The sequence below is a fragment of the Beta vulgaris genome, chromosome 7, assembly GCF_026745355.1.
Source record: "Beta vulgaris subsp. vulgaris cultivar EL10 chromosome 7, EL10.2, whole genome shotgun sequence".
NCBI classification, from domain to species: Eukaryota; Viridiplantae; Streptophyta; class Magnoliopsida; order Caryophyllales; family Amaranthaceae; genus Beta; species Beta vulgaris.
Window position 1 is genome coordinate 35,941,630 of NC_079208.1, and position 11,676 is coordinate 35,953,305.

Genomic DNA, 11,676 nt, shown 5'->3' on the forward strand with positions numbered 1-11,676 from the left:
ATTTCTTATTTATTATTTTATTATTAATTATTAATTATTTATTATTTATTATTATTATTTATTATATTGATTATTTATTTGATTTATTTTTATTTATTATTATAAAATAAGAATAGTAAGTATTGATAATATTATGTTAATATTTATTGATTATTATCGATTATTATAATAGTAAGTATTGATATGTTAATATAGCTCAGTTCAGCCAAAATAAGTTCAGTTCAGCTCAATTCAGTTTAGTTCAGCCAAAATAAGTTCAATGCAGCGTAGTTCAGTTCAGTTCACCCAAAATAAATTCAGTTCAGTCATAATAAGTTCAGAAGAACATGGCCATAATCGGGTCGTCCCATTTGAGGATCCGAAGATGAACATATCGTGGTCCTAATTGGTCCAACCCAAGGCTACAGCAGTTTAAAAATACATTCAAACCAATTTCGAAAAGTGGTAAAGTCCTATTATAAAGTCCAATTAATTATTTATGATAAGTAATTGTATTTTGAGCCCAAATAATTGTTTAACAATATATGATTAATTGATTTATTTTGATAACTAAATATTTTCGAAAGATATTTTTTTATATTTAAAATCAGATTTTATCCCGTAAAATAAGATTTACGGAATTAAAGGATAAAAGAAAATCTTCTAAAACGCGTGCCCTTGGTGCTCAGCCTTGCGCCTGGCATAGCTTTCCTAACACGTGGCATTGTGTCACACATTGTCCACCACCCATCGAAAATGAAGGTTGTGACATTCTGACGCCTGGTGCCAGCTTGGCTCCACGCCCGCTACCATTCCGTCACTTCTCCTAAATTAAAGTTTCAATGATTATTCTCTCCAAGGGTCAAGGGAATTGCCCTTGTTTGGCGCTCATCGGAGGATGTTTGTGGATCATTTGAGACCAATGGATCTCAATTTTCAAAATGGGAAAATGTAGCATTGATGGATAAGCTATTGGAAGATATGGTGTTACGCCACGATCTCCTTGTGTTATATTTAGTGGGACCTCTTCTAAAGCCTTTAGTAATTTCTCATTTAACTAATAATGTTTTTCAACTAGCTAGCGGTTCCAAGCGATACTTTTGTAGCAAGAGATGTGTGACATTGCCATAAAAGTTGCACTCATAGTATCATTGATAACTACAAGTATTCGGTCAATTTGCATAGAGTTGATATCTTTATTTTCCTCACTTATCCTTTGGATGATATTAGTGAAGACTCTGGCTGACTCATGGGTTCGAGTTCTATAGCTAGAATAAAATTGTTGTCTTTGACTCTCTTTGGCTTCCAATAATAATTGTTTTACTATTTTTGTGAATTTTCCATACAATTTATGTACAAATCCACGACCAGTGCTACTTGGAGATGAAACCTCCCTTTGGGGAGTTTCTCCATTTGACTCTCCTAGGACATGATGAGTTGGTACACCACTATCCTCTAGCACCCTAGTCTCTAAAGGTATTGAATCATTATTTTTCATGTTTTGGGAGATTGATTCAATTCTAGGACCTTCCCTATTTCTTCGAGAACATGTATCCGGCATAAAAAAAAAATAACAATAGCGATTTTAAATAGTTAAATTGTAAAGGTTATAAAGAGAAGAAATTTCACAATTTGATTATGAATCTTTCTCCTCCCATTGTGATCGCCAAAAAACTTGTTGGTGCAATTGGTTGACTTTGCAAACAAGTTAATTCACACCCAATAGTTTGATACTGAGCGCCACAGGAGTCTTAGTCCCTAGGGGTTACCGGTTTAAATTTGACAAAACCTCGTTAACGTACTTTGTTGTAATCTAATTGGTTAAACTACAACGCCTAATAAATTTAGGCAAATACCACTAAATTGAACAAGACATGCAATGATTAATCTGTTAATTAGAGCCAAATATTCTCATTCACATCACAAACTTCTAGAATAAACTTTTATAACACATATGAGGATAATCCAGGATGGACAATTAAAGGGAAAAACACAAAGATGATTACCTCCATGAGTTCCGGCTAAAATTAGAGTTGAACAAACTCATCACTAGTACATGCTCTAGATCTAAGAACTTAACTATAACCCTAGAAAGGGGTTGGCAGGCTACGCTAGAAAGAAAGTGTTGCAAGTTGTTATGTGTTGTGTTTGTTGTCTTTTATTTCATCCTCTCACTTGTATTTATACACCAATATGATATGTAACTCCCATGTATCTTTGCAGGGAAATGATTTGAATCATCTTTGATTCAAATCATAACTACTTTTTTGGCGCTGAAATATACACGTTCTGATGCCCACGTAGCTTGCCTTATGATCATGTTGTTAACTGCCTATGCCTTCTTCTTTGTTTGACGTCCATCTCCTGAATACTTTAATTGGTCCTTCACTTCTGTTAACCTTATTTCATGGGCTTTTGGTCCTTGGCTTCTATTGACCTTATTTCATGGGCTTCATAATGTGACTGGGCTTCTATATTAACATAAATATTAAACCCTTTGGGACCTAATACAATGTACCATAATAAATATTTATCCATCATCTAAAAATGGTAGTAACAAGGTCCACTTAAGAAATAATCCCTTTAAGTCAAAGAGTTAACTTTGTATTAAAATAGATCATGGTAAGAGGATCTTATATATAGTTTTATTAGGTAAACTTGATATTTTTTCTGAGATATCATGCTAGCTACTAGCTTGGTTTCACTAGTATAGTGAATGGACGGGGCAGTGGTAGCCTACAAAACATTTTAAGAAAAGACTACTAATAAGTTACATACCAACCTTCACTGAAATGTGAAGAACCAACTGATTGGATGAAGGGGAAAAGATGGAGAGAATAGCATAAGGGAAGTAGGGGACACACCTACATACGTCATTAAGAGTTTGATATACATCATAGACCACTGCAGTTTTTGGGAAGAAAGATATCATACAAGATAAATAGGTCTGAACATGAAGTTTCTGGTAAAGTTTGTCTACTACAACCAGCTGAGAAAGTGTTGGCGTCTCATTGTGAGATGCCAAAATGGCATCTCACAAATTTTTTGGTACGAATAAGTCAAGTGGTATCAAAATAGAGTCATTTGGTACCAAAATGTAACTTTAGTACCAAATTTACACTTTAGTACCAAGTAAGAGTTACTTTGGACCTTTGGTATTGGTATTACAAATCACAATGACTCTATTTTGGTACAAATTTAACTTAGCTTTGGTGGCAAAAATTTTGTGAGATGCCATTTTGACATCTCACTATGAGACGCCTATCTGGACTCCAACAACCCAATGTTTGACATGCAAAACATCCACCTAAAACTCAGTACAACTTGTAAGGCATTACATCCTTTATGCTTTGGCATATGCGACAGAAAACGCAGTACAGATTGTGTTTTGCATAACATTATGCTGCAGCCTCTGCAGTTGAAGAAAGTTGTTGCAGGATGTACACTGGATCTCCAACCTTAATAACATCGCCCCTATCACAAGTAAAGCAGTCCTTGCAAACCAAGTTTTGTCCGACATAAACCTGTACCACAATTTCACCAAGTTAACCCATATACTACTGACCGCTCTCGAAATTTCTTTCAACTTACGCAAGCATACACAAATAAGATCTGCTCGCACACCTGTCCTTGAGGTTTTTTATTCAAGAGCAAGATTTCATCTGATCTGAATCCCTTGAGAGTTTCTGTAGGCTCTGAACCAATAATCCCGGTTTCTTGATTGATTGTTGGTATCTTCATCACCACACCCGGGACACCACCAAAGTAAGGGAAAAAAGAGGTAGGATGAGAGGAAAACACTTCATTTTACAAGAGAATGCCATAACCAAATAAGTTTACTCATTTGAGAAGAACTTGATACAAAGAATCCACTGCTTTTATAAAATCTAGTTCAAGTAATTTCTGATAGTGTGGAATTGAGATAAAAAAAAGTATGAATTATACATGTCATGACTTTCAATCCCGCTGAAAATGGTTATGCGACAAAACAACAAAGTTGCTTACCTTGCACCGTGAACAAAGCTTTACACCATAAAACGTAAACTTGTTAATTTTGATCTCCTTCCACAAGTCCTCAGAAAATGGTCCACAACCTTCAACAAGAATGCTGCAAAACATCAAAAGCGAGATCCTTGAGATGTAAGAGCAAATCCAAGAATTCTGAGATGAGGTGATGATAAAATGAATACGAATTATTTTTTTTTTCTTTTACAAAACTAAGAACAGAATCACACATGGTCTATACATCTAGTCTAAACTATAACCGCAATCTGTACACTGCTCAAGAATCTAATGGATCTAGTTACTGAAACTATATACTGCCACAAGATTCTGAAGACACCAGAATATCTATCAGTACTTGGGTCTGAAACGATTTATCGGTATTGGCTCCTTCAGCATTTTGTTCAGCGCATCTAGTGATCCCTGCACAAGACATGCTCATGAGAGCCTTCCTAGTGACCTGTCAAATTAACAGCAAAAGTTCTGTTCATTATTGCAAATATTGACCTGGGATATCAGCATGAACGGATACTCATCAGAAAACATGGTTTTGTATCCATTAGCATAGTCAGGATCTGTTGTTCTACTTTGTGATGCTGCATTCACAGATACAAACATATAAGCTGTCTCATAAATGAGATATGAGCCTTTATATAAGCTAACTATTGTATACAGAACTCTACTGGGCTAAAATTTTAATTAGCCAAATTAGAGATAGAGAGATATGGGAGTTCCACACAGGGAAAATTTACAAAAATGCTACTACTAGATTCATGAATGACATTTAGCTTACCAAAATTCAGCCACATTGCCATACTCTTTCTATAACGTGATAACTAAAATATAATGGAAAAAGAAAATGACATGAAGCAAAGAGCAAATATAGCAAATTAAAATATTACGAAATCCACATAACAGCATTTTGCACTTACATCCACATAATCTTACTGAATTTAATGACTTCCCATTTAAGATTTTTGTTGCCAATAAATAAGCTGCTAAAAGTGCAATTAGACATTTAAATACTACAGTATATGACTTGTTTGTTCATCCTTTAAACTGGTCTTATTCCGAACTTAGAAGCATGTTTTAAGCAATTGAAGCCAAACAGGCAATACCTGGATCAAATCGCACCAACCGACTCGTTTTACCGAGGTAATTTGAGAACCATTGAGCTGCTTTGGCTCCTTCATCTAATGCAGAGCCGTTCCAATTCCATATTGATATGTGTTCAACCATATCACGGGGCTTACTCAAAGAAACCTTCAACATATCCATCCCGGGAGCTTTTACCACTGCAGGGAAAAACAAATCGTATTTAAAACACATCAAAATCCTTTGAGATCTTATCATTGCAGGGAATACAAAGATTTACCCATGTATGAGTCACTTGAAGAATCCCAACTCTCAGAAAATGCTTCGTCAGGAAACTCAACTTCAATCAGGGCAAGCTTCGGTTCAACCCTTTGAGTGATCATCCTTCCATTTGCATTGACAACCATCCATTGTCTATCCCACTGAAATCCTGCACATTATGAGCTCAAAGAAACTCAAGTGCATTTGCACCTTCGACATTGAACTACCCGTCATTCGTGATAGTTCCTAAAGTCGTAATATCATTTTTATATCTTGAAACCATAAAAGATGTACACATCAATCGAAACGATTATGTCAGCACAAATTCTGATTCAATATTCATCTATCACAAGCAACATAAAACATAAAAAGCAAATAAAATATCAGCAAATCTCTACTAAGTGATCAATCTAATCCATAACAAAGACTGAAAGAGTATCACAAGAATAGAACCTCAGTGTCATGACTCTGAAGTGCAAACAACTAAATCTGTTCAACCGCAATGAAATTCTCCCGAAGGGAACTCACAAATCAATCCCACATTTTTGTTTCGACCTTCTTACTTACTAGCCTCTTCTTGTCAAAAAAAAGGTTAGTATGAAACAATCCTTCTTTATAATTTAGGAACTTTCTTATGTTCATAAAATTTTAGGAGCTTCATCTCTATGTTCTAAAAATATATATTGATTATATTTGTCAACAAGAGAAATTCCGAGTTCCTAACAGTTAGGAACTTTTTATGTTCATAACATTTTAGGGTGTATATTCAGATACAAAAGTTGTAAATTAAATTACAAATATTACATAATCCATCTAGGAATGGCGTGGGAAGGTGGTTGGTGGGTGCCGAGTGGTTACTTCTGTTCTTTTTCATCTATACAGTTTGACTTTCATGCTTACTAACGCAAAGCTTTAACCATTAATATCCTTAATTACAAACAAGAAAAAATTATAGAAAGTTGATATTTAAAAACATTATGTTGAGTGGTCACCTTTTTGGTATTTACACACACTAACGCCCTGTATTTAGCAAACGGAAAGGTTGCCAGAGAAGCTGCCGAAGGAGTGGCGGCGGGCTGATAGTTATTTGATTGATCAAGGTAGATGGCCAAAATTCAAAAGAGCTTTACCGACTAGACCTAGGTAAGCAACAAGTACAACCTCCAATTTGTGGGAAATAAACTTCCTACACTTTTATTTATTTGTGCAAAAACTTAAATCATTTTTACTAACCAAACCACTTCACCTTTAGTCTACTTAGCATTCAAGGCTTCAAGCTACTTCCTCCGTTTTTTTAGATGTTACACTTTCTATTTTGGAAAGTTTTAAATTAAATATTACACTTTTATTTTGGGTAATAATTTCCCTCTATCTCTCACCTATCAGGCTATCACATGTTCACATGGGACCCTTTTATTTTTGAAGGGAAAAGAGTAATGCATTAATTTAGGGACAAAGTGTCCACGAGTACATATGGGGCTACTATTCTAGTACAATGATTCTCTGTTCAACACCAAAAGGCACTACTCTAGCAAGATTGTGGGCAACAGTATTCCCATCTCGCTTAACATGATGAAAATCAATAGAAATAAAATCTCTACACAAAGCTAGGACATCACCAAGTATTAAGTCTAGATCTGAAAAGAAATCTCTCCTTTCCAAAAATTACGTCCATGATTTAAAAAATGTAACGTCTAAAAGAAAACGGAGGAAGTATATGTGTTTTTTTTTTTTTTTTTTTACAAAAAGTAGTGCTGCGGTGTTTGACACCGGCAACAACTGGTATAGGTGATTAATATTTAGTTTTCAAGTCATAGAAACATCCTCAATATTCAACAGTTAACAAGATTCGAAGCTAAATACGAAGATTTGAGAGGAAGAAATGGGAGAAATTACCAGTAGAGGTGATGGATGCTTGAGCAACTGCAATCCCTCGACAAGATTTTATAGGATATACGAAGATCGACTTCACTCTCGCACTTGCTTCTCCCATTCCTTTCGGGTTGATTTATCTTTTCTCACTTTGCTATGCTTTCTCCACCCAAATAACTCGAAAATTTTCTTACAAATATTCTTTTGAGTCCATTTGTACCCATTAATTTTAAACAAGTTAGATAAGGTGTGCTCCATCCACTAGTAAGATTATTAGATTTTAATATTTTTATGATTTTTTTTACCATCTTATACTTTTAGAAAATTTACGAAATACTCTCGCATTTTTTAAAATATACCATGTATCCCTTAGTTTCATGTTAATACATCCAAATGTCCTTAATGACTAATTGCGATTAACTCCGTTAGTCTTAGTCCTAATTAAACCATAATTAACCTAACAAAACCTAACCCATCTAATTCTAACCCTCTAACCCTAATCCGTAACCCCCTAACACCTAACTCAAACCCTAAAACTCTAACTCTAGATGTTATCATGAATCGTGCCATGTTTAGGCCAGGCCAAGCTCTAAAAACATTGCTCATTGGTCAGGTCGGGCCGGACCAAATTTTTGTGCCCAAAGCCCGTCAAATCAGGCCCAAAGAGCGGACTTTTCGGGCCAAGAGCGGGACAAAAATTAGACTAAAAAGTCATTTTTGGCTTGCCCGAAGCCCCTCCCAAAGCCTAACAAATTCGAGGTGTGCCCAACCACGGGCCAAAAAATCTGCCCAAAACCCACCCAAAATTCGAGCTGGGCCGAGTCGAGCTTTTTTTATCAGCTCTACCTAACACTAACCCTTATTTTGAAAAATACGAGGATACCGATATTTTTTAAGAGCATTCCTAATCATGTTACTTTAAAAAAAAACATGAATGAACGATCGTTCATGCATGAATAGATGAATGAACATTCGAGAAAAAAAAAACTTTCGTTGTTGATAAAACTTTCTGCCATGCATTGCTTATTTTTTAAAAAACAAAAGCCTTTTTCTGTGTTAAATGCATCGTTTTGTCATGAAGTCTCGCATTGAGTGTTGCCAAAACCTTCATTTGGAAGACCAAAGTTAACAAAAAAAACGAAAAAGTAGTCAAGTCAATATGACATGCGTCATAGCTAATGCGGTCGAGAAGTTTCACGCATTTTTGTCACTTTGCTATTAATTCTTGAAATATTAACGTTACAATTTTTGTAACGGTAATATTTTAAAAATTATAATTCATAAAAGAATCAAAATTCATAATTTTTCATTCTCTATAAATAGACATCCATTTGCTATATTGTATTCACAATTTCGGTTTTCTCTTCTCTTCCTATTATTTTTCCGTTTCTTTACATTATTTTGTTTTAATTGGTTTTGCTTCTAATTTTTTTATAAAAAAGCTTCATGGTTAACCATGAATTTGGAAATAAAAATTAGTAATTACGAATAATAATTACAAATAATCAATATAAGTTGGTTTTATACAGACCAAAACAACTTTATAGAGTTAATGGAAGATAACGAAAATGTGTTGGGTAGGAAAAAAATTATGAAAGTTACTTATTTGTTCATGGTTAAGATTGAAAGTGAAAATGATTTGTGAAAATAATATGAAAGAGGGACAAAAGATAAGAAATGAACCTGTTCATGAATAAGCATGCTCTAAATTATTTCTCTTTGTTCTCTCTCCTCCATTCCCCCCCATGGCTGTCACCCCTCTTCTCTCCTCCTCTCCAAAATGCTATACAAGCACTCAACACCCTAACCGCATAGAGACTACCAAGCACTTTCTCATCCAACCTCTTTTCCCCCCTCATCTCCCACCAGCAGCCCCCACAAGAGGAAAAAATGGAAGGGCTACGTTTTTCAGAAAACACAACCCTTAAGAATGAAGGGTTGCGGTTAGCCAAAAAAACGCAACCCTTCGTCTGCGATTTTTTGGGAACCGCAGCCCTTCATTTTGGAAGGGATATGGTGAAGGGCTAAGCTCTTCACTTGCGTTTAGCCCAAAAATTACAGCCCTTTGTTTTCGAAGGGTTGCAGTAAAGGGCTAAACGCATCCCTTCACTTTCCTAAAATTGCGCGCACAACATTATCCCTCTCACTCACTCCCTCGAATTTCTCTCGCTCTCACTCACTTACTCCCTCTCACTCACTCCCTCGAATTTCTCTCGCTCTCACTCACTTACTCCCTCTCACTCACTCACTCATCACTCACTCACTCACTCACTCACTCTCACTCACTCGCACAACCCTAACTAACTTCGGAGTACCACACTCACCATCACCGGAGCCCTAACGCCGAAAAATCGCACGACGTTGTCTCCTCTCTTCTCTTCTCTTCTCTTCTCTTCTCTTCTCTTTTCTTCTCTTAATGGGTTGATTTTAATGGGTTGATTTTAGTGGGTTGATTTTCGATAAAAATAGTGTTTTGGGTTGCATACCACCATGATGCAGTGTCACCACGATATTGATGCACCACCACCATACCATTCTCTCCTCCTCTTTCGGTAATTCTTTCTCTCACTTTCTCTCCTCTTTTTCATTTTTTTTGTAACTTTCCAAAGCGTAATTTGTTCACTTCTTCTAGTTAAATTGTTTGATTTCATTGTTGAAACAGTGAATCTAGAGGGTGGGGGTTGCGGAGGTTGAACAGGGGGTGGGGGAGGGCTGGGGAAGGTGAGTGTCTTGGTGGAAAAGGGGTGGGGGTGAGGGAGGGATAAGGAGGGTGGGCAGGGGGTAGGGGAGGGTTGGGAAGGGTTGGCAAGGGCTGGGGGAGGGTGTGTGTGGGTGAAGAAGGGCTGGGGATACTAGGTGGGTGGGTGAGGAAGGATGTGCATGGGGGTGGGGATGTTGTGCAGGGGGTGGGGAGCGCTGGGGAGGCTGTGCAGGGGGCTGGGAATGCTGGGCAGGGGGTGGGGAGGGCTGGGGAAGGTTGAATTATGTGATTAATGTAGTTTATGGTGAATTAATCTAGGTTTTTAGTTAGTTTTACTTTTCTTAATTTAATTATGTGATTAATGTGCAATGTGGGTTTTGTTATTGTAGGAAAAAGTGACTAAGCAAGGCAAATAAAGTTTCAACTATCTCTTCTCTCTTCATTTCTCGTCATTGGTGTTAAGAGGTAACTAGTTTAATTTCCGTGTTTTTTTGTTTGATTTGTTGATGAGCTAGATAAAGTTGTCATGTATTTCAATTTGATTAAGTTATGATAATTTATTGATGTATATATCTATTTCTTATAATGTATGTATGTTTCTTGATATGAGATTGTATGAAAACAATGTAATTTAGTTATGAATCATCATCATATGCCTATATACTCGTTCAATACTTACTCCTCTAATCTTGAATAATCCCCGATTTGGGATTATTCTTGGACGTTTGATCTCACTTAGGTAGTGACAGGGCCGTATTTGAGTCTGGACGAGAGGGGCATGTGCTTAGAGCCCCAAATTACGTAACTCAATTAAGGAAAGGCAAAAAAGATAAAAAAGGAAAAGTAAAAAAAATAGAAACAGAAAATAAAGAAGAAGGAAATAGTAGTGCACATAGCCGAGAATTGCGCCATACCCCAAGTTTCAACCTGTAGTTTTTAACTCCTTCAATCAACTTCAGTTTCTTATGCAATTACCTTACTTGTTTTCCAATTCAATTCCAAATTCCAATTTATTACCCGGTGTTATCCCCAATTCCAAATAAAATTCAGTTGTAATCATTTAGCGCAAATCTACAAAACAATTGAAGGTGATTTTCGACCTTAAGAACGACCTTCTCAGACGTTCAATTAACAGTGGGTTTACCTTAAATACTACTCCTTCCATTGCTCTTCACTTCTCAAATGCTCATCGATTTTCCTCTTTCTTTTGTTAATTTCTTTTCACCCTTTACATTGGGATTGTGGTTCGAGAATTGTGTTTTCACTGGCTTGATACTTGAAGAACTCAACTGTTCAAAGAGATTATGAAATTAGCTTCCAATCACACAAATTTATTTGGGTAATTTCAATCTATTCTCTGCAATTTTTGTTCTTTGCTTGGATTTTATTTTGGTTTTGTTTAAGTACTGTTACAATTATTTGAGAATTTGAATAACATTGTACTTCTTCTACAGTAACTAAGTACTATACATCAATATAGTTGACTAAATATTGTTATATCAAATTATTGGTGTACTTTAATTGTGAAATCTGAAATTTTATAATGTTTATAATAATTAGTAAACCATGTTGGTTTTGTTGTCTTCAACATTGTTTTTTGTTTTTCAATTTTGTTATTCTTATTGAAGTTTTATTTGAATAATAATTATAGATTTCTAGGTACTGTGGTTGATGGGTTGCCAATTTGTGTTTTCAAATTTAGGCTAATCTTAGTATTCTTTGATAACGAACTACAAACTAAGCTATATTCATGCTATTGTTATATA

The 11,676-nt window shown here is 35.7% G+C and overlaps 1 protein-coding gene across 3 annotated transcripts; it reads right to left on the reverse strand.

Moving 5' to 3' along the window:
* Positions 1–2,817: 2,817 nt before the first annotated feature.
* On the reverse strand, positions 2,818–7,422 carry LOC104899220 (uncharacterized). 3 transcript variants are annotated; one of them, XM_010686373.4, is made up of 8 exons: positions 7,234–7,422; positions 5,357–5,506; positions 5,100–5,276; positions 4,489–4,577; positions 4,340–4,404; positions 3,985–4,087; positions 3,604–3,714; positions 2,818–3,503 (listed from the first exon to the last, which is right to left on the reverse strand). In XM_010686373.4, exons 1-8 carry the CDS (start codon positions 7,328–7,330, stop codon positions 3,378–3,380), a joined length of 918 nt encoding a protein of 305 aa, XP_010684675.2. In that variant the 5' UTR covers positions 7,331–7,422; the 3' UTR covers positions 2,818–3,377. The 3 variants fall into 3 exon arrangements, with proteins under 3 accessions (XP_010684675.2, XP_048503946.1, XP_010684676.2); XM_048647989.2 differs by having other exon boundaries at positions 5,357–5,498; positions 7,234–7,375; XM_010686374.4 differs by having other exon boundaries at positions 5,357–5,609; positions 7,234–7,373.
* Between the last annotated feature and the right edge of the window lie 4,254 nt (positions 7,423–11,676).